This window comes from Phalacrocorax aristotelis, chromosome 3, assembly GCF_949628215.1.
Source record: "Phalacrocorax aristotelis chromosome 3, bGulAri2.1, whole genome shotgun sequence".
Classification (NCBI taxonomy): Eukaryota; Metazoa; Chordata; class Aves; order Suliformes; family Phalacrocoracidae; genus Phalacrocorax; species Phalacrocorax aristotelis.
The window spans coordinates 119,603,590-119,626,987 of record NC_134278.1 but is presented as its reverse complement, the minus strand read 5'-3'; the positions used below and the strand labels follow the sequence as shown (position 1 = coordinate 119,626,987).

At 45.3% G+C, this 23,398-nt stretch overlaps 2 protein-coding genes across 2 annotated transcripts in view; both read right to left on the bottom strand.

The window, feature by feature from the left end:
• Positions 1–6,589, bottom strand: part of LOC142055412 (protein ELYS-like) — a 45,715-nt gene extending 39,126 nt beyond the window's left edge. Inside the window, exons 1-3 of the mRNA XM_075089347.1 lie at positions 6,571–6,589; positions 2,128–2,254; positions 665–918 (exon numbers count right to left, since the gene is read on the bottom strand). Coding sequence (XP_074945448.1) covers positions 665–918; positions 2,128–2,248 — 375 coding nt within the window. The 5' untranslated portion in view covers positions 2,249–2,254; positions 6,571–6,589. The remainder of the gene's footprint in view (positions 1–664; positions 919–2,127; positions 2,255–6,570) is intronic.
• Positions 6,590–13,758: 7,169 nt separating this feature from the next.
• The window catches only part of LOC142055411 (protein ELYS-like), a 45,732-nt gene continuing 36,092 nt past the window's right edge, over positions 13,759–23,398 (bottom strand). The window contains exons 30-36 of the mRNA XM_075089346.1: positions 22,059–22,161; positions 21,050–21,156; positions 20,245–20,429; positions 17,291–19,130; positions 16,380–16,513; positions 15,808–15,914; positions 13,759–15,160 (exon numbers count right to left, since the gene is read on the bottom strand). Coding sequence (XP_074945447.1) covers positions 14,968–15,160; positions 15,808–15,914; positions 16,380–16,513; positions 17,291–19,130; positions 20,245–20,429; positions 21,050–21,156; positions 22,059–22,161 — 2,669 coding nt within the window. The 3' untranslated portion in view covers positions 13,759–14,967. The remainder of the gene's footprint in view (positions 15,161–15,807; positions 15,915–16,379; positions 16,514–17,290; positions 19,131–20,244; positions 20,430–21,049; positions 21,157–22,058; positions 22,162–23,398) is intronic.

Below are 23,398 nucleotides of genomic sequence, written 5' to 3'. Positions count from 1 at the left end.
AGACAGGAAAAAGTAGTAACCTTACACCAGTGTATCCCAACTACACTAACACAATAGTCAATAGGCAGAGTTTCAAGGATTTCAGGCTGAAAGGCGACCTCCTAACCATCGATCAGGTAACTCACTAAAGGCTCTTTTTCCCTATCCTAAGTCAACAGAAAAATGTGTTCTGCTCTGAAGTCACCTGCTACCTAGTCTGAGACCCAGGAGAACGTGTCAGTCACTTACAGCACAACCATGGAAGCCTGAGGTATTTTAGAGACCGTATTTCTGACATAAATTAACCTTTTAGGACATGTGTGCTGCAGACACCTGAAAGGGAGGGGTTGGGGGGGGATAGGGGTCTTTTTCACTCGGGCCAAAAAAAAAAGATAGCTTTCAAGGCCTTTTTGTGGAACCGGAGAATTAGGTAACTCTGTGCTTTACCATAAAACCAGAAAACTTGTTTTACTGTTGGTAAACTCAAAAGATAATGGTACCGTTAAGCCCACGATTTTACACCAAGGCGCTCTCGACTGCGCACTCTGAAGCGACAGCAGTATGCTGATGCAATATAGCAAAAATACCTCCTAACAAAGAGACGCTCCAAAGCTCTTCCTGAAACAGCATTATGCAGCGCCGAACGACAGAAAGGCTTCGTTTCTCCCGTTAAACAAACACCTACCCGCCCTGGAAGAACAACCGCTTTAACCACTCTTGATATTCCAAGGTCGTACAGGCAGAGAACACTTCCCTCTGCTTCCTCCAAGCCCACCAGCAGTCCAGTTCTCTTCTGCCAGGAGAACTCCTTTACCACACGAACGGTGGGAGGCTGTTCATTTACTCCGCTGAAACGGTACGCAGAGAGACGCTCTCCTGTCACAGAGTTCACTACCTCAAGCTGAGGACCACACGCCAACCATGCCAGGCCATTTCTCCCTGGAAGAGGAAACAAAGCGGACTAAAGTAAATGCCCAGCTAAACACTGAAAACAACGGGAAAAGCACAGTCGCTGCCCCTTCTCTTACTGCAATAAAAGTACCTAACAGATTTACCTAATTCTCGTCAACTACTGGAAGTCACCCACTGAAATCTTCAAGCGATACATCTTAACATTAACCACCTTATTGTTTTGCATTTGTACTTGTCGTTCCTGCACTGAAGAATTCTCATTGTTAGGGATAAAGATTGCAGTACATTGATCTGTACTCTTTATACCATATTTGGCTTGGGTTTGCTAGAAATCATCTCAATACATACGGGAATCCAAGCCTCCAAGCACACTTCAGAAATAACAAATCTAAGCCAATTCATTCCTAGGTTATTAATTTTGCTTGACGCATGCCTGCTTTGGGCAGGGATTTGGACTTCCACAAGGAATCTTCTTCAAACGGGCACTGCAGGAGTCAAATTGAACTTTCACACATGCTGATTACAGACAGAATTTAACACGTTTTGTTTCACTGAACTACTGCCAACCCAAAGGAAGTAGTAACTCCATTGCTGCACTTGCAGTCAGGTAGAGAGACCCTACATGGTCCCAACCGAAGCCTGGACACCCAGACAGGCACCCAGCTCTACGTTCAGATCACCTAGAGAGTCAGCTACCTAATCTGCTTAGCCACTTTCAGCAACTCTCTCTGGATACTCATCTGCATCCTATGAAACGCTTTGGAAATCTGGCTGCAGCGCTTAACGCTGCTATCTCTCCTCTCCCTTCTGCTTTTGTTCCATCTAGAAAAGAAAAAGCAGCGGGGTTTACCTCTCTCACATTGTAGAAGAACCATTTCTGCCTGTGATGTTACGATGGTGCAAATAAATACGGCCCAAAACAACACTACTACTTTTTGGGAAACTGCCTCTTATTGAATTAGGAATTGAGGAGGGCTCACTGGCTCAGCATGCTCAGGGGAATTATTTTCATAGCACACGACTGGCACAGGCTGCTCTAGTTTCAAAGTTTAACTACACTGATGTTTCAATATGAGCATTTTTCATAGTTAAAACATCCTTCCTGCTCTCTTGAAACCTGATGCACCTGAACAGCACCAACCACACACAGCTGATACTATGACCCTACGATACTTCAGGTAACCTCCAGGCAACAACACCTCGATACCAAAACCAAGGGTAAAGGAAAATGCTCACCTCCAGAAATCTTCCCACGCAGCACAGAATCGAGAGTTCTCTCATCTTCCCCAAGCGCCTGAATAGTGACCTCTGGAAACCGCAGCAGGCTGCTCGTTACCTGAGCCGTTAGGTCTTGCATTCTTCACTGTAAATAAAGAAAATAATGCAAAAATAGGCGCAAGTCAGCCATCAGCATTTTTCAGATTGACAGAAGTTTCATCAGGAGGCAGCGAATAATCTCCTCTCCATCTCCTGTAGCTCTTTTCCTTAAAGAAACGGCACTCAGGACAGTTTTGGATCTCAGAGCAGAGCAGAAGGAGACTCCTTTGCTTTTCTCATGCCGATGAGATCACCAACAAAAAGTGGCACGGCGGTGTTGACAGGATAAAGGGCAGGAACCACCCCGCCCCCAATACTCTGAGTTCACGCCTACTCACATAGGTGAGCAAGAGGCGATCTGAGAAAAATCGTATTTTAAAAAGCTTCTCAGTAACAGGCATACATTTCCGCCTGCCCTTTCCCTTGATTTTATCCTTTATTCCTCCTTGTCCTTTGTCTCCTAGTAGATTTCACGCCCCATTTATGCCTAGTTCACTTCTTGCATGTTTAGTTTGAACACGAAGGAATACGATGTTCTTGACTACCTTCATTCTCAAACTCTTCCACATTTTCACATCACAAGCAATACAGACCTTCATAGCTCATCAATTAGACGGTAGTTCTCCATACACTTACGATGTCACCCTAAGAGAGCACTTTAAACATTGATGGCTTTCTACACTTAAAGCCTCCCTCGTATTCCTTACTCCAGTCCTCTCCTTCCTATTGCCTGTCCTTGTCACATCTCTGCAGTAGCTTGCAAAAATTTCTGGCCCTTGCAGACAGCTCCCGCACTTCTGGAGGTGCTCCAGAAGCGGGCGCCTAAATAGAGATATTCCATGCACATGGAAATACAAACTACTTCCAGTAACTCTGTTTTGCAAGTTCTGAAATGGTTAGTGGAAAAGCCTCTGGAAGGCAAGGCAGATTTAGTCAATTACCTTGTTCAAATCGCACTGCTTTCTTCATGAAATCTCAAAAGGAAGTTTTTAAACGTAGTTCACTATGCCTGGCTGTTACACGCGCTGACCAACTCAGGCGTCACGCAGAACCCTTACCCCGTGCTACAAAGCAGTACAGCCAGCCACTTAAACACGCACGCAAAGCAGGTTGTGTTACCTGTACCGTACACGTACTCCTGCAAAGGTTTATGATTGCTTCTTCCAGAGTGCAGCAATAACCTATTTTCCTTACAGCACAGGAGGTTACAGCTAGCTCTGACGACTAGACTCTGGGAGCAACACAAAGTTATTAAAGGGACAAGCTTAGAAATACATGCAATTTATACAAATTGTACTTCTGTGCAGAAGGACTGTGCTCAAAACGCCGGGCACTGGAATCTACTATACTTCAAGTCACACACACTGCAACTATTTGAGAATACGGTCCAGTATCTTCTGCCAGCATGAAAACGACGAGCGCGTGAAACACAGGACGTGGAGTCAGGGTCCCGCACGAGGCACACGTCAGCATTTTGATGCAAGTACTTCGTGATCGCTGACAGAATATATTACTCTAGTAGCAAGACAGTTTTAAGAAAACGAGTGAACAAGTATCTTCCAGTAGGGCAGGTAAGAGCATTCAGGAAAACTCCTCAACTGCATACTCTCCCTGGGTCGTCCCGAGTCACCCCGCCTTTGCCGCTGCCTGCGCGGACAGGCCAAGAGCACAGAACTTTGCGTGGACAAACTGGAAGGCAAATTTTAAGGTACCCTAGACTGGGGAGGTTTGAGTTTGAAAACAAACCACTCACCGCTCCAAACTCCCCACCAAATCAGAAATTCTTCTTCTCTGGTGGAAAGCTCACACCTTGACGCAGTTGTAGTCCTGTCCACAGCACACATCAAATGTGCTTACCAGACCAATACCACCAATAAGAACCATCAAATAAGTAACCCTCTGACACCTGGACCGTTCATGTGACCTTAAATTTAATCACAATGCAGTTATTAACTGCGTATAAAAGCATGGGAAAATGCCGGCGCATCAGGCATGCCCTGGTATCCTGTAGTAAGCCAAGGGGCATTTCAGACATTTTATTTTCTAGGCATCTGCCTTGGCAATATGGAACTAGGAAGATAAAAGCCATAATAAATTACGAACAATATAGATACTGATCTGCTTATTAGTTTGTTGTACTTGCATCATTCTGCTAAGTTAAACCAAGGATTACTGGGAAACCAGAACAGTGGGAAGATAGATAGAGATAGGTTAAAGGCACGAGGCCTCTCCTTTAACGGGTATATCCAACACTAACTGCATTTCTGCTCTCCTTCAAAACAGTGACTGCAACCACATTCATATTTCTCTCTGTTAGAAACCAGATGAGTGTAAAACACCACAGGCTTATTCCATGTTCAGGAGTAGACCAGAATCCAACCTCCCAGCTGTAGCCTATACCAAAGTGGTCTGGGAACAAGTTGCCAAAATTACCATTCTTCTTCACCCTAGCTACTCAGGACTTCCAAACATCTTGAACTATTTCCAAAGAAAGGAACATGCCACGAGTCAGAGACTGACGAGAGATTTTGAAAATTTTCTGGAGCTTTTTAATCCCAAAAATGAGAAATTACATGTCCAACCAGACTCACATACGGCCAAGTCCACATCCTGGGATGTCACTTTTGACTGACATGGAAGTACATGAAAGTCAGTTTCTAAGGCCATCAATGTTACGGCCTCACTGAAGAAGCAGCTAAAATTACGGTCAGTCGCAGCTGACGATATCATGTCACAAAACATGTTGACTTCACGGCCACCAAAAGAGAGGCCTTGCTGCCCACTCCCGTCTCTCCATCTGCTCCTTCGTTCTACCCCTGTATTCCTGCGGCTTCCCTTGCACTCACCTGAACACGGTTTGGAGCGCTTTACGAGCCACCTTCACTCCCCAAGCAGGCACAAAACTAACCCAGAAAAGCAGATACTTTCCCACCAGGTCAGAGAGCTAAACTGGCTTGCAGAGAGAAGTAGCAAGCGTAAAAGTTGGCACAAGGAAGGAGGCTGGACGATGCACTGGGGAGAAGGAGAGGCAGTTTGTCCGTCTCCCTTCTGTGGCAGCAGGCTGTTATGCTAGCTCGTACGCGTGTGAAACTACACGCTCAGTTTGCAAGGAGAGCTAAAACCCCTTTACTTTTAGCAAGGGCAGCACCCAAGACACACTCAGTCAACTTTTAACTCTCTCTCGCACGTAGAGACTCACTACCTCACTGAGAAAGCCGGCGTCATTCTTTCAGCCAGCCAGGTGGGGAAGCTAAAGAGATTTCAGGGGGTGGTTACTACTACATGTTTACACGCAAGAATGATGGCTCAAAGTGCACGCACACACGCACACACTCTCACAGAAGGAGCTCTCTGCCTCTCCCGGGTACCCAGAACGTACAATCGCTTGCCTGGAGGGCAGATGGGTGCCGAGGGCTCACTCAGGATATATCCAGAAGGAATCACTCACCCAAAACCAGGCAAGGGCACTCAGTCCCAGGACGTTTCCTCAGGCGCGTCCCAACCCCAGGGGAGATGCTTCGAACACAGCAGCCACAACCAGCATGATCCAGAAGCTTCTCTGAGCCCTGGTGCCTCACTGGCTGTGCCCGAGAGGTCCTGCCTCTGGCCCCCCCATGCCCCCCACGCCCCCGGGGGTGCAGGTGCCCGTGCCTGGGGCAGGCAGAGCACAAACGGTGCCAACATGAGGCGCCAAAAGCCAGCGATCACCGGACCATAGCCCCCGTCTCCAAAGGGGCAGGGGGGAGCAGAGTGTACCTGCCACACTTGCACTTTGCCATATTTCACTCCTGCAGAAAGAGGATTTAGTGAGCGAGTCAGCAGGTGAGGTAGGGAGTCCCTCTCGGCCATTTCTTTCCCACTTCAGCAGAAAACCTCCCCACAATGGTTTAGGCAAAGACCCTACATCCAGTCCAAAAACCTACGCTTTTGTCTAAAAAGCCACTAGCATACCGGAGACCATCTGTATCAGAATTCTACAGTCATTCAGGCTTATTGCACTCAAGTGCAGCCTCCAGATTGTCCTGCAGCGTTCGTGTGGATGCTCCGCAAGCCCTCCGAGAAGCACGAATTGACAGCAGAAGGTGAGAAGAGGAAAGAATTTCAGCTCTCTATCTCAACAGCCCCAATCCATATCTGATGCAGTCCATAGGTTTGATTTCCCTTGAAATGGAAAACAAACAAAGCCAACACACATCAGAATTTGACACTGGAGCCAGTTTACCCGGCTACCTCCTGTGGTTATTCTCGAACACGACTACTCTTGCATGCAAGAGTTGCAGTCCCTGTCCAACGTGGCTAAGCTAGCAAAAGTTCCTAACATCATTTCTGAAGTTATGCCCTTTTTTACATTGCTTGGCATACCTGGGCAGGCAGGCAGAGGCGCTGAGTGTCGCAGTACAGAACGCACGCGCAGCCTTCCTAATAGAGGGAGACAGTAGTTAAGACAGCATTCCCAGCACACCCCAACACCGCTCGCCCCTCCCCGCACAAATTCCAGAATCACAGAATCACAAAGGAGAGAAAGGCCTTCCAGAATCCCTGGAGGTCCTCTGCTCCAACCCCCCTGCTCAGGCAGGGCCACCTAGAGCGGGCTGCCCAGGGCCATATCCAGACGGCTTCCGAACAGCTAATTCTGACTCACGCCGCACTTCTTTCTATTGGCAGAAGCTCCAGGGATCATCTGTACGTTCTACGTTTCAACCCTGTTTGGTCTGTGGGACCCCAACGTACATCTTCGGCTTAGAGGTGCTGCATTACCAGGGGAGAAAGGGAAGGAAAGCAGCTGAATTAAATCACCCATATGAGAGAGACTCAGAATTCTCAGGAAAAATAGTTACCTCTGCCGTACACCTTAGCTGGAGAAATATATGCCGCTTCTTAATACGAATACAGAATAAGCTCTTAATATGCTGCCCTTGCTGATTGACAGAGTCACACTTTCTGCGTGCTGAGCTGTCACTCGCTTTGAACTGGTATCTTTTGTCATTTTGCCCAGCACCTGACTGCAATTTGCACCAAGACCGGAGAGGGAAAAATTATGACGCTGCACCTTTCTTTCAGCATGTCGTAAGGTTGACCAAGTTTCTTCAAGACAGACGTCTGCTGGGCTCACGGAGGCAATCTGTAAGCATAGGAAAAGTATCGACTGACATTAGGTTTTGCAGGAGATTTTCTAAAATGGTTTTAAACACTGTCAAAAATCAGATAAGGTTTAACACGGGGCATTACATTAAGTCCTTAAACATAAAAGGAGAATGCTAGTGTCTTAGCAATCTGGCTATAAATGAATTCTTTTTAACAGGGAGGAAGGGAGGGAGGGAGGGAGGGAGGGAGGGAGGGAGGAAGACACAGGTAGTTTTTGCAAAAATTAATACTGAAGGCACTTGGCTCCTAGTAACTCCGGCTTACGCTAACATCAATACAAAAAAACCCTTGTAAAAACCCTTTGATGATGTTTGTACAAGTAACAATTGAAGAATCTGTCCTTAAATTTGTTCAAAATGTCTTTAAGGAATCAAGACAGTTAGTATTTGAAGAAACCCAGGTAAGCTGTTTTAAGACTGTCAGCATTTACAGCCAACGTTTTCACATATGCACATTGTCTGCTTGTATTCTACCACCTTTCATTCAGTTGCACTTGCTTTAAAATTGCACCTCTTCAAAGGTGCTGGAGTATGCAGTTAACTCACCTGAGACAAAGAAGAACCTATGGGAGTTTCATCTTAGGTAGGAATGCAACAACTGGTCCATTTTTACTTCAAATGAAGAGATTTAAAAAAAAAAAACAAAAAACCCAACAAAAAAAGAAACATGATGGATGTGGTTAGACTTAGATTTACCTGTATTCCTTCATTCAGTCTGTCTCTACTAGCCAATGCCCAGCACAGTTGCGTGCGATAAGTTGTGCCTCTTTGGAATAACCACGGCATTTTTTCTCCAAGCATTCCAGCACTTCCTGCGGACCCTGTAGTCGTCGGGGAGTGAAGTTCCAGACCACTGGAGGTGAGAGGTTCTCTAAGTCCCTGCCCGCGTTCTGCCACACGCGGTGCCGCCCACGACCACCCAGCCTCGGGATGGATCTCTGGTTTAACCCTGAACAAGACCTGAAGCACATTCAGGAGACACAGCAACGGGAGCATGCTGGCTTGAACTTCCCAAAGATAGTCACAATTCTCGAGAGCTGGTGTAACTAGCCTGAAGGAGAAAGGGCAGGTGAAAGAGCAGGGAAAGCACCCGCCCCACGCCTCTTGCCCAGGGATCGGGTCTCCGAGGAGAAAAGGTGGAGAGGGTCATTATTAATCATTTTGAGAGACGGCGCCCGAGGTACGGCGATGACAGCACTACTGATCTCAAATACCAAATTAGTTTTGGACCAGGAATAGTATTGCATCATAAGCCAATGGTACACAGTACAGCAAAATGATAATCCCGACCCACCTCCCAGAAGGGATAAACAGCACCACAGGGAATGCGTGCTGCAAGTGAGGATTTCTGTACTACAGCCGCGCACGAGATCAAATAAAAAACCATTGTGACCAGCAACGATTAATCTAATAAAATGAATTCTTACAACTAACTCATTTTAACAGACTCTGGTCAGGTCTGCTGTTATCTCAACCCTTTGTGCCTCACGCCGGGCACCAGAAAGGACTGTTGTGGTTTAATGCCAGATGGCAACGAAGCACCACGGAGCCGCTCGCTCACTCCCCCGCAGTGGGAGGGGGAGACAATCGGGAAGGTGAAACCGAGAAAACTTGTGGGGTGAGATAAGAACAGTTTAATAATTGAAATAAACTTGAAGTAATAACAATAACAGTAACGACGATGATGAAAAGGAAAACAACAGAAGAGAGAGCGAGAGGAACAAAACGCAGGAGAAACAAGTGATGCAACTGCCCACCACCTGTCGAGAGATGCCCAGCCAGTCCCTGAGCGGCGACCGCTGCCCCTGGCCCCCTCCCCCAGCTTATATAGATACTGAGCATGACGTCATATGGTATGGAATATCCTTTGGCCGGTTGGGGTCAGCTGTCCTGGCTGTGCCCCCTCCCAGCTTCTTGTGCAGCTCCTGGCTGGCAGAGTACGGGAAGCTGAAAAGTCCATGACACAGTGTAAACACTGCTTAGCAACAACTAAACCATCAGCGTGTTATCGCATTATTCCCATGCCAGAACTAGAACACAGCACTATACCAGCTACTAGGAAGGAAATCTACTTTATCCCAGCTGAAACCAGGCCACAAGCAGAGGGGCGTAAGGGAAAATAAAGTAATAAAAAAGATGCTTTCTTCTTAACCCGTTTTCTTGAAAAAGGAGCAAAATACAGAAAGGAGGAGGAGGAAAAGTACCATGGGATGAAACAGCTTGGCCAGTGCTATGGCAGAGCAGCTGGGGAGCTGAAGCAGCAAGAAGTTGCCATCATGGCCAGACAGCAGCCACACACTCCAGCCAGCGTGCCCAGAAGGGTCATGTTCAGAGAGCACAAAGGGTGATTTTCATATTTAAATAAGCAAAAAAAGGAATAAACTTACATAGAAGAAACTAAGAGTTGTTAATACTGAAACAAAGCGAGCTCATTACCTGTTTGGTAGAAATTTCCAGTATACTGAATATCATCTGTGACGACAAGAAGTAAGCGGGAGGTAAAAAGCATTTGAAGACACCTCACACACATAACGGAGTGTCATCGCCTTGTAAAAACAAGGCAGGTTGCATGGATCGAACTTCCCTTCACCCCAAACTATTACATAAGCTTCATTCACGCAGTTATTCATCAGAGCTGTACTGTTTCGTCACAACTCTAAGCATCAGCAACCGAAGTCAGGTCACACACGACGGGCCCGCGTGTCTGCGGTGTCAGCGAGCGGGGCGGCGAGGGTCTCAGTGCCGGCAGCTGGACTGGGGACCACAGTCATAGGCTCCAGGTGTCCAGGGTGCCACCAAGGGGAGGGAGCAGGGTGGCTGTATTTTCCCCTAGCCATCTATGTGCGCGTGTCAATTGCTAGCACGCCTCAGGGAGGGCCAGCCAGCGAGTAGGAGGAAAGCCCCTCTCTGGAAAGACTTGCTGTGTCAGCCGGAGGTGAGGCGGGGGGCCCAGGGTCCGGGCGCAGGCGATAGCTGAGCTTGAGGCTGTGCTGACCTTCTGGGGCTCTGCAACGTGGGTGCGCGTGGGAACCTCCAGAGTGACAGCGCACCTCTGGTGTCACTCCTCAGCTTAAACCGCAACAAGCGCGAGAGGAGGCTTTCGGAGAGTTGCACTAGCGCTCGATGCGGGGTGTTGGAGGCACGGCCCCGTCTCCCGCAGCCTGTGCAGCCAGCCACGCTGCTCTCCTGCACGCGCGTGGTGCACGCTCAGCCTCGCTCCTGGCCAGACCTGCACAGGGGAAAGCGGCAGGCACAGCTGCCGTTCTGGGTCGCAGACACCCCCAGGGCTGGGGTGCGCCGGGCCGGGCTCTGCGGCCAGGAAGGAGGAAGCTCTGCGTTGGCAGCGTTCCAACACCCCTTCACGACTCGGCAGGCGCTGGCATCAAACGCCGAGCTTCGCAATAATAAAGCCACTAACTTCAAAAAGAAATCTCTTCCGTAACAGTACGGCTATGGTTACGAAGGAAAAGTAAAACTAGAGAGCCACGACATGACTTTCGCCTCTGGACAAGCAACAGGAACTGTCCACAATAGGAGTAACTCGGCTTCAGACAGGGTTTTTGCATTCCCACCTTGCTATTGCAGGCAGGATGGGAAGGAAGGAGTTTCCACCGCTGTGATTATCACAGGGGCGCACAGCGGCTGACCTCAAAGGCAAACAGAACCTGGTCACAAATGGCGCCCCTGCGTCAGCCGCGGAGTAAGCGACCTGAACCAACGGACACATCGGCAACCGTCCCTTGCCTTTTTCCCTCTACCTCCCGTATCGGCCATCCACAGAGCACAGTGCTTTGGAAAATGCTTTTTATTTTAGGAACGGCTCTAATTCAAGAGGAACCACAGTGCATGTATCTCCAAGCATATCAAAGAGACTCATCATCTTGGCAACCTTGGTGAAAAAAGCATTCCTGGGATCGAAACCTGGGAGCTTTGCACAGAAGACAAAAGTACCGACAAGTAAGGAACAAACGCTATCCTATTACTTGAAATTCTGTCCTTTCCCAGTATTTTCAGACTGGCTTAGACCAAGAGGTTACAAGCATTGCCTAACAACTCACGAGAAACTATGGATTGCCTTCAGCCTATAGCTTGCTTCTACCCACCAGAAATCAACAACTAGGCTATTTATGGCTGGTTACATGGGAAGTGATGAAATTGCAGCAAATAAATTTATTGCGCTGACAACCCTGAGCATAATCTTCCATGAGAGGAAGCGCTGATGGAGGGTGCAACCGCTTTGTTATCTGCGGCCTTATTTGCGCACTGGGCACGTACACATATTAAGGCAAATAAACGAAGTCAATGTGAATTATTTAACGCCTGAAGCATCAAGTGGCTATCAAAAGTAAAATGGATTTGCTTTAATTCTCCTTCATGTTATAACCTGGAATGAATACTTTCATCAACCATAGCTTCTAAACATCTGAAGAAAGAGAGCCTTACAAATATTTTTAACTCTCTGACTCAGGGAGCCACTTCTACTGAAACACTGCCTTTCTTGACAAATTCCCTCCTAACAACAGCCCTTAATCTTATTGATATTCATTCTTCCTTCATCAGTATCTCCTACGAGGGGTTTCCTGGAAATAAAATCTGCCATGACACCTATTTTTATTCTTTCTGAAAGGGGAGAGTCTACTACCCCAAGAGAGTCAGCCTTCCAATGGGATTTTCTCAGGGGTTACAGCCCCAAAGGTGTACCTTTGCACAATTTAGCTCCCGCTTTTAGCCATCTGCCATTAGGTCAAAGCAAATGCATCAAAACACTCTTGAGAAACCCCAGCTCTTCTTTAAGGGGAGAAAAACAACGAACCAACCCTCCAACGATTCAATGTCCTATAGAAAAGCTTCAGAATTGCTGTGCTTGGTGATGAACGGGACTGAGTAGCTCCTGGGAAGTTCTCACGTTGCTCGCAAGAGCATTTCTGCTCTACGCCCCTAGAGCTTTCTGCATGCAGCCACGACCATGATGCATCACCCCTTTTCCTTACACAGGCCCCTCACGCCCTCCTTTGGCACCAGGAATATTATCTTCCCCTCAGATGCAGGTGCAAACACCTGCAGGTCTCTGTTAAGACTCCTAGCCTGCTCAGCCACTCGCCCCCAAGCCATTGTAATCTTCTAAAAGGCCGTCGTCTCCTTCCCAATTCATCCTCACCGTTAAGAAGCGCTGCTCATGCGCTGGATCTCTCTTACCCTTGATGACATGATCTTGTCCACTCTATCCTTTACATACTTGCAGCAAGCCTACACAGAAACCTCAAGTGAAACCTCTTTTCTCCACTTCATCATAAACCCACCTTTGAGCTGCCATCGTGACGCAGTTCGCTAGCTTCTTTTCCTTTTCTCAGGCTCTAAATAAATATTCCCGGTGCCTCTTTTGGCTTCTCTCTCCTTCTCTGTCCCTTAACTTTCTGAAATCCCATTCCTTGTTATGCATTATGCTTACACTCCTCTATTCTTTTTAAACTGCTCCTTGGGGAAACTGGTCAGCACCCGAGAAACACGCACTGAATCTAAGTAGCTGAAGAAAAAAATGGAGGAAAACATTTTAACCTATAACTGGATTAAAATGCATTTAGTGTAAAAAATTGCTAGACTATCACAAACCTTTAAGTTATTAAATCTCAAGCCAATTTTCGTGTAATTACTATTGCTTCCTTTTTTTCCTCCAAAGCACTGCCCAATGAGGATACTTCAGCTAAGCTGGTTATAAAATAAAGGGGCTAAAAATTACTACGGATTATCAGTAAGGTTAGCTAGTATCATGTTTTCATCTCTTCTAATTTATTTTAATACAAAAAATATACTGTCAGTATAAATGACAGAAACACGTTAAAATCCTATTAAGCAATCTTCACTGGCATTTCACAGGTCAATTCTACTTGATCAGGAATTGGAGCATTTCGTAAATACTCTTGTGCACTACACAACACCTCTATTCAGATTTGACATCCATTTTCTTTTCCGGTTTTGAAACTTTGATCTTTTGCCCCATTTTCTAAGCTCTTCACTGCATTTTTTTGTTCAATGCCAATTAAGAAAACCAATATTGCTAGAACTCCCCCCCCCCGCCCCTTTCCTCTTTGACCCAATTTGTATTGTAGTTCAAGTGCAAAATATTGAGAGTAATAATTCCTAACCTGACTGAAAGGTCTCACTCAAAGGGCCACTTTGACACTGTCAACATTTGGCGCTTTTTAAGCTTTCATTCAGCCATCAGCACTCCCAAGGAGAAAACTATCCAAGTGCATGCAACTGCTTCTCTAGAATGACCTGTTCTGAGACAGAAAAACCATGGCCCCAGAAGAAACTTCTTCTACAAGCTTAATCCGTAGTTTATACATTCATCCATTAAGTACAGGATATTAGTTAAGCAATAAATTATTTCTTAGAGTAACTCTAGTAGTTTTTACTAATTGAAAAGTTTAATGTCAGGTTCCACCATTCTGTAGTCTGCAAAGTTGCATCCATATATAAATTAACATACATAAAAATAATCCATTGTCTAAAAGACTGCACATCAAAATAGTACTTCCGTGTCTGCTTTTAAAAGAATAGGGTTTTTAAAATTTATTTTTACAAATGGAAGCTTTATAGGGACATTTACTCCAGAATCCAAGATTATTCATGAAACAATTATCCAAAAATATGGTTTGTGACTAAGAATTCTGTACATTTTGTACCTTTTCCAGACTGTTGTGTTAGCTTTACCTCAGGTTTTCAGCGCTGTGACATGCAGCCTTCAAATATTGCAAGATACGTTGACAGAAAATAACTATTTCCATTACAGTAGCATTCCTATTAACCTTATGAAAATAATTGTGGCTCAAATGTCAAAGCATGTGGGCAGTATCCCTTTAAATTTGATATGCTATTGTAACCATCACGCCCTCTGCCCAGTTAATTTTTTGCTGACAACAAATGGTAAAAAGCAGTGAAACATCTGAGGTGTGACGTAGTTTTACGAACTAAAGAGCAGCTTTGCCAAAGTTTAAGACAAACAGATACAAAAAAAATATTGCACAACTTAAAATACAACTGTTTACATTCTGACTTCGATACAGTACAACGTAACCGTGAATGGAAGGAGTTACCAGTTTGTAGTGTGAGGCCGATTATTTGAGCCAGACGGTCAAACACCATTTATAGAATTCCAACTAGTACGTTTCAAGTGTTTACTTGTTACAGGAGTTCTAAGCAAACTTTTAAAAAGCTTGAGAAGCTTTTGGCCTCACTTTTCAGGGTCAGCAACTCTTGCAAACCAACAGTAACATTTCTGAGCGATACAGGCCATTCAAGCCACTATTCCCTCAAAAAGCTATCAGACAGTGAGCGTATTGTGAAGTATACATTTTTATTCAACATTCCTAAAATAAGCTGTATTTACAGATCATATAAATGTATGAAGTCTTAATATAAAATAGAAAACTGCATTTGGCTGAAGGAATTCCACTCCGTATGGAGTTACCTATTGAAGACCATTTGTTTATGAAATTTTACAATAATTTATATAAATTATCTCTTCCAAATTAGATGAGTTTTTCTTTTTACTAATGGACACAATTCTGATGACTTTACAAAGAGTGGTGTACGTTAGAAACCTAAAAAACTGTTACAGCATCTTCCGGCGCACAGCTGGCTTTGGGAAATTTGACAGTCTTTTTTTGGTCTTTCGTACAGTCCTCTCCGCCGCCTCTGCGGTTTCTTTCTGTTTGCTTTTTGTTCCATCCACTGGACTTCCTAAAGGAGAGATGACTTTTATTTCCACTGGTGGAGGTGACCAAGAACCTTCCAGTCGTGGGGTTCTGAAAAGAAACAGAAGTATCAAATTCATTTTTTTATGACTGGCGGTATTTAGTAGAGGGGGGAATAAACCCGTGGAACTACAAAGTCAACGCCAAAGAATCATCTGTCGGTTTCTTTGCAAACAGGACCAAGGCAGAAAAGGTACCTAAGTAAGCTTCCTTTCGCATTCATTCCTCACCAGACCTTCCCAAGCATTCTCAGTCACATTCATATGAGCTTTTAGAGCCCCGCCACCTCAGCTTTTGAGAGGCAAATGCCTCAAAGAGTTTCCCAGAAGGAACCAGAAAACATGTCTGGAAACAAAAGGTTCTCTTTACTCATTTTCTGACCCCCTCCTACCTTGTATGGGGAACTAAAGACCACAAGAGCGCGGTTTCACGTGACAGAATAAGACAATATAAGAGCACGCCGTTGTTGCAAAAAGTAGTATCCACTTGCCCTTTTCCACCCCCTCCCTCTTCTGCTTCCGTTAGAAAACTAAACCATTAAGCGGGGGAAAAGGTGCCTTAGGCCAGCGAGCTGGAAAGGCTTGTAAAGTCAGAGCGGAATTGCACAGCCGAGTGAGGAAGAGGAAGTCAGGTGGCTAACAGCTGAATCAGCACCGCAATAAAGGAACGCGAGGAAGCGGTCAAATAGAATTTCATACTTGCTGGCTTTCTTCATTTTTGATTTTGCAGTTCTACCTCTCTTCAGTTTTTGCTTTCCCACAGGCTCTATGGATTTGGTATCCTCTTCCTCTTTAGTTGGAAGCTCCTGGGTTAAGGAAACAAAAACGTTGCTCATGCACAAGTTCTTACACTTCTACAGAATACAAATGAACGTTTCTTTCAGGAAGTCCTGACAAAGTTACTTCCAAAAGCATTACAAGTTCTCTCCGCAAAAACAAACCTTCCGTCTCAAATTATTGCACCATCCTAAAAGTTCAGATTCGGAAATTAGCAGATAACACACCAAGTAAGTTTAAAGCAAGCCACTGTGCCTTCTGTAAAAGGCAAAGCAATGCTTAGTCATTCTTGACTTAGATTCAGAACTGATTTTTGCAGCTAGTTTTCAGGAAGGAAAGAACAAATTGTTGACTTGATGAATTTAAAGCTCTTAAGATCTAAAGCTTTTTAGATACGCTTTCAAAGAAAACGGCAAGGCATTGCAAAGTATGACTTGAAGAAGCAGCACAGAGCAAAAAATCAAGGACATGAGACAACTAGAGCTTTTACTTACAGCTTCTTTCACACTTTGGGAAGTGGCAGACACATTTTTTCTCCTTGACCTCAAAAGAGGGGGTGAAAAGACAAATTCAGAAGACAAGTCCGGGTCTAAATCCTTCAACTGCACAGGATGGTCTGCTTTTCCAGCTAAAATGACAATGTATCGTTAACATGCACATACGTTACACAGAAAGGACAGTGACATTAAATTATAGCTGATAATCAAGAGCACAATATCTTCCTGAAAGAAAAGGTCCAGTCAGGTTTATAAAAACACTCCATGTGGAGATACTTTTCCCCTAATAACTGCCTCTTGGAATCCCTTCTTCTACAGGAGGTCGTGCAAGAAAAATGAGCCAGTGCAGTGATTTCACCTGCACTTACATAATCAAAGATATTATGCTCAAGAGGCATCAACTGTCCTTACACAACTCAAAAACAATCACAGTCTAATAAAAGTAAAGCTATGTGCAGAAACTTCACTAAGTATATGCTCACAAAAGAACAATCACATAATTAAAGAGCTGTAGCGTTTGTTGTGCGATGCAGCTCCTTTCAAGTTAAAAACTGAACAGAATTTGGAAGCAGGTCTCCTTTACTTCTCCTGTAGTGGGGGAAAGGGATGGCTATCAGGTATTAACAGATACCCTCCAGTTTTTGAAACTGACAGAAATTAATCTCATGCAAAGAATTCAGATTAAATTTCATTTCACTCTACTTAGACCAGCCTCCTCCTCTGTTTCCACCACAACTAGTCAGCCAGTCACGTAGAGTTCAGAGAAAAGATGAATTTCCTCTTTCCACATTTTTAAATTTTGCATGCTTACATTCTTCACAATACTTAAAGCCATCCTTGCAGTCTGTTTTGTGTAGTTTACAAGAAAGCCATATGCCCTATTTTGTGCACGCCCACAAGGCACCTACCTTTAAATTTCTGCGTCAGCTTTGTCAGAGGAGGAGAGAAAACGAAGGACTCCTGTTCCTCAAGAGAGGGCTTCTGGTGCGTGGCAGTTTTGCGGGATGTGGTTCTTGTAACACGGTCTGTCCAAGTTCTTGATCTTTCATTGTGTCCTGATGGGTTTATGTCTTCAAGCAGCAGAGGCGTGCCATCAGGTCCTGGGGGAAAGGCCTCCTCCCCTGTGCTCTGCTCCAGTATCAATTGTCTCTTCCTGCCCCGACGCCCCGTCCTCGCTGTACTCCTGGGTGTGGCCGATCCCTCGTTGGGCTGTGCAGGCGTTTGCTCATGAGTATCCATTTTTCCTGGTTTAGCCTGTGGAACTCTTCTTGTTCTTCTCTTAGGAGTATCAAGGACTTCCCCTTTCCCACCCGCGTGTACGTCTTCCTGAGCAGAGGTAGATTCTGTGTTTGCCAAGAGACTTTGTGTCCCCCTCCTAGCACTTCTTCTAGGAGTGAGAGCAAGTTTGAATTCTGTTTGAGGAAGCAATGATTTAGACAGATCAAGGTCAGAAGTTTCAGAAACTTCTGACAAACTTATCTTTCTTCTTCTGCCTCTTGTAGTTGGCACGGGTAAAAGGAGTTGGTCATGAGGCTGCACCTCCTGATCCTTGACAGTATTCTCAGTAAGCTGTAAATTAACACTTTTCAGTTTTCTTGCACTTCTGCTGGGGCTGACTGCTGTTTTTATCCTATGATGAGTGTCAGCCTGGCCAGTTTCTTCATCTCCTGCTGAGCTTTTTCCTCCTCTAGTCCTTCTGGAAGTAGCAGAACCAGTAACGCTACCTTCAGCAGGAGAAGTTCCCTCAGTAGCCTCTTCCAAGAGTTCAGATGCAGCTTCCTTTGCTCTCCTTAATCCTCTTCTTGGAGGAACGGCTACGGACTGCGCGCTGACGGACAATCTTTGCCCATCGGATTGGCTACTTTCTACTTTTACTAAATTAGCCACTTTAGGCTTCCTCCCTCTCCTGGGAGTAGCAGGGGTCACAGGCAGTTGCCCCTCTTGAGCATTTCCTTCTCTCTGAAGACTAGAAGTCTCAGGTGCTTCCTTTGTTCGCCTGGTACTTCTCCGAGGAGACAGTCCAAACAAAACTGGTTTGTCTGTCTTCCGTAGCTGCTGATCGCCCGCCAATGGAATACTTAGACTTCTACTCAGTTGACCCCTTGCGCGCGTTCGAGGAGTGGTGACATACTCTGCTTGATGTATGCCGGGTTCCTCTTCCACTCCTTCTGGCACAGTTGTTAAGGGGGCTTTTGCCTTCTGGAATCGAGTTACCTTTTTACCTATGGTTTCATGAATTGATTGTTCTACAACCTCAGATGTAAACTCTTTACTTCTTGTGTCTTTGATTACATCCAGTAAGTTCTCAGCAATAGCTACCTTAATGGGTTCAGGCACATACGGGAGTGACTCGGCAATGTTTTGAGACTCCTGGTCACTAGTTACAGTGGACACTGAGTTTGTAGCGTGTTCTTCCTTTTCAGTATTTCCTAAATCGTCCACAGGTTTTTCCTCTGCTGTCGTGCCAGCCGGTTTAGAGGCATCTACTAAGGAAGGGTCTCCTATCTCCGCTTCACCTTCTTCTCCTTCCAAGACTAAAGTAAAGTTACTCTGAGATATGAAAAGCTCTCCATCTCCCTCAGCTGCATCACATTCGCTCTCTCTACTGTCAGGCAAATCACACGCAAAACGTCGCTCTATAGTATCGTAGCTGTATCGAAGATTGCCTGACGGATGTAGTTCACTAAAGGGTGACGTTTCAGGTGCTTCCTCGGAGCTTTGTGCCTTAACCGCACCATCTTCAATAACCTAAAGTTAAAAAATGTCTGTTAATGCACTATTAATTACCAAACAGACTAGCCTGAAACTGAGCTCCATGGTGAAATGTTGCTCCTCCTTTCAGATCACCGCTGAATGTAAACTTAGAAACATACAGCATACTCCCTTCTACAGATAAAAGCTTATGCGCGTAAGGGACAGAGAACAGAGCATTCCGTGTATGCAATCACATGCTCCGTCTGTGAGGTTTCTGGTCATGGCTAACGACTGGCCACCACCCGCGAACACACTGAGCATTTCACAATGCAAGCTGTATACACACCTGGCTGTAATCGTCTCACTGCAGTGCTGACTACAAACCCACACAGGGTGCCTGACTCGGCATCTAAGAGCATCTAACAGGGCAAAACACAGTTATGCCCCCAAAGCTTAAAGTTTCAGCCATGACAGTTGTGACCGCAACACTTGGTCGCACTGGCCAGGCGTCACATCCGACAACTCAACGCTGCGCCTTAAGCAATCGCTTGGATTGCAGGAGACAACACGTGCATTCTAAATACCTCCATCCCAGGTTTTGTAGTTCCCTGTACTGAGCAATTCTTCTTCCCTGCTGGATCCACGTGACAGTCTCAGGCTTTTTTGTTGAGAACAAAAGTAGTATCTGTTACTTATTTCAAGTGACCCGGGTGGCCAAGACAATTTATTCCCTGTGTAAAGACCTTTGCCCAACCCTCTAAGTTGTAGTGCTAGCCAACGACGGCAGAAGGAAGAAGCCACTCAACAGGAGCCTCCATGCAATCTGCTTATTTGCTTGCCTCCTGCCTTGCCAGAAGTCGCTAACGCATCCCATCGTAGCAACGGGCCGTGCTTCAAAACTAAATTCAAGAGATACTAGTCTGCATAAACTCTCCTTTTGTGCTTACAAATCTGCAAACAAGAAAGCAGTGGTACTTTGTCCTAAACTCAGTGAAGGCAGGCGAGCCAAAAACACATGTTCACATGTAAATCAGTAAGGACCAGGTGTATCAGAAGCAGAAACACTTGAGACATTTCTGTGTGCCTTCTGACTGTCGGTACGGCAGGACCGTCCTCAATCTGCAACGTGTCTCCTATTTTGTAGAAAATGGGAAAATAGTTTACTTACATTAAAGTCGTCAGTTTTAGGAAGATTGTTGGAAACAGTTCTTTCTTCCTGTGGAAAAGCAACATTTTCTTCAGCTTCAGCTGCTTCTAGGTTATGTTCTTTAGGTAAATCCACACACTTCCCCTCCAGGTGATTTCCTGAAGGAGTACTGACCACATCCTCACTCTCAAGGATGCTTATCACACCTGGAAGAGATTTATATCGTTTTAACCTAACTGCTATAAAGAGGACACAGGTAGTAAGAGAGGGAGCAGGGGCCAACAATACAGCTCTCCATCCTGCCACGCCTATTGGGCTTTCTCCAAAACTAGAAGCCAGAACTACCTATCTGGTAGTGGAGGCAGCCCCACAATAAATTTACAACAGGAAGGGGAAAATCAGCTGGCAAGTCCATGGAGAGAAACAACAGCAGAGCAAAGGGCGGCTGGAAGGGCACACTGATAGCTAGTTATTCTTCACAGCCTGAACACCAAGCATGCATCCTCTTTTAAGGTAGTAACTCAAGCAGCAGATCCCATAGCTCACAAATTACTAGTGGTGCACAACATTAAAACAAACACTGATGTCTCCTTCTAATATTGGAAAATCTACCAGTTTTCTCAATAGCTTTATCAAGAGGAGGAACATTCACTATGCATTGCTCTACAGGGACTTTCTTTGAGTTTAATTACAGTTAGCAGAAACACGCTAGTACTACTTCCATCTGAGAGACCTGTAGCGGTACGGCAAACTACACATTGTACTTCAGGACTTTAATTACTCGGCTGCCTCAGCTCACGTAACATCTCCAACATACTGTACATACGTTGGCTGTCTGCCTCCGGGGACTCAGAACGCTGCGGATTTGTTACAGCTGGTGTGGCTGCTTCTTCTGGTGCAGAGGACATTTTCCACTCCTGGCCGTTTGTTTCACTTCATGGATAGAAAGAGAGAAATTCGTCATCATTGAAGAGCTTCACAGATCACTTTCTCACTGTAAAGTCTTCAAGTTCCAAAACAGAAACAACGAAGAAAAGTCAGGAATTCCTTTACCAACCTAGCTACAGTCATTTTTATGCAATGAATTCAGTACTTGCCATTCTTCCCAGCTGTCTAACGCTAGATAATAACCTAACAACAGAGTCGTATTAAAGAATGATGTGTCATTTGGCTTCTGTAGGAAGAGTGCAACTGCTATATTGGAGGTTTAGGACAAACCAAACAGAAGTTTGTACCAGTTTGTATCAGCTGCCCCTGGAAATTAAGGGTTATGTTCTCTCTTTAGTACTCAGCATTTGCAGCTTCTAAAGTATCTGGTGAGAAAACTGCTTCCCTTCCCAGAAACAAATAGATGCTAGTCGAGCACACACAGCACATATAGAAAGTAAGTGGACAAAATGCTGCCAGGAAGTATCCAAACCCCCAGATGAACCCGCTAACGTTAGGGGAATCTCAGGTGTGATGTTTAGCTACACCATTTTCAGACAAAAGCAGGGCCTATGTTCACAGTATCTGTCCTGAGGAATAACCCTCAAACTGTAAAAAGGTTTATATAGCCTGTTCAATGAAGAAATCTTTATCACCATGCTTTATCACCATGCTCTGGGGTCTGCAATGATTTGAGGAAAAAACAGGCTCAAACTGGCAGCGGGTCCATCCGACTTATAGTCAAGCCAAATTAGTTCTGTTCGCAGACAGAAATGAACAGAAAAGCTGTTCTATGGAAGAACACAGGAAAGAACCAAGACCAGGTCAAAATCAGAGTTTTCAAACACAGGAAAGCCAGCACTTGCATGTCGCGTGAGCCCAGAGATGTACCTGTGCTATAAGCTTACCTTTCACTTGCAGTCCCAAAAGTAGCAGCCTCAGCAGCTTCGAATGCCGAGTGACCATCCTCAGGAAGGGGAAGGCAGTCAGCATTTGAGTCTTCCACAAAGCCTACAAAAACAGACAGAGGGAACACTTCCCTGTTGCACTCGGCTTCATTTCTTTTAAAATGCTCACATGACTTTGAAGCGAGCCTTTACGCATTTCATCTAGGACAGTCACCTAACTAAAGAACGCTACCAAGGCTTCAAACGCACAGGAGGTCTGAAGTCTTCTTCCCAACAAAACAAGAAGTGTGATGTGTCATTTCAGTCAAGAAGACAGTGACCACTGATACTCCGTCCACAAACTAAACTTGATATGTTACTCTCCCAGTACTTCAGAAAACACCCCTCCTTCCTACAACTGGGAAGTAGGTTTTCTTATTTCTCTTTGGACATTCATCTCATTCCAGCAACACTTCCTTCCTTTCTTGACTCCATTTCCCCTTTTGTACAAGAATGCATCTAAGGTCTTGTCTTGTTCTTTTCTCTAGTGACTGACCGGTGCTGTTGAAACCCAACTACTTGCTAACCTGTTTTTATCTCAACAGGTTCGAGTTTAGAAACATCCTCCTTTTCTTCTTTGTTTCTAGTGCCTACCTTCCTCCAGAGCCAGCGACTACCTTTGCACACAGTGTGCGGGGCTGGGATAATACTGCGAGCTGAGGCCAAACAAGAGCTATACAGACGGCCCTCTAATCCTTCCAGAGTACTGAAATTGTACACAGCTCTCTGTGCCACCAATGACAAAGTTTCTTCAAAAAGTTATTCTTTAATGATTAGTCCCTTATGATTATTTTTCACGAAAAGCACCTTTGATTTCTTGTCCAAATACTGGACGTCTGAAATAGGGCAGGCAGATGTTCTGGCCCGTCTTACTGGAAACGCTCAGAACTGGAGAATCCCTTTACCATTGTACATGGAGTCTGTATCTGGGCACTTCTGTTACTTAAAAAGAAAAGGAGCTGCGGAACTCCAGCAGCCACAATCATTCTCTCCAGGATCCTCCAGAATCACCTCAGACTTAGGCCTAAATCAGGCTGCATATGATGCACTCATACTGCAGTTTACACTCAATGCTACAAACTGCCTCTTCTAATCTGCCAGTAGACCTGCTCATATGAGCACACCCTCAGCAGCCGGACTGGCTTGAGTGAGCTGAATTGAGCTGAATTCCCAAAGACCAACTGAAATGGGTTTGCAAAAGGCTGCATTTGAGGTAGGAGATGAGCAAGCATAGGTGTCATGAGAAGCAGATACACAAGCAGACCCACTTCCAGAAGAGAACATGCGGCCTACAGCAGTAC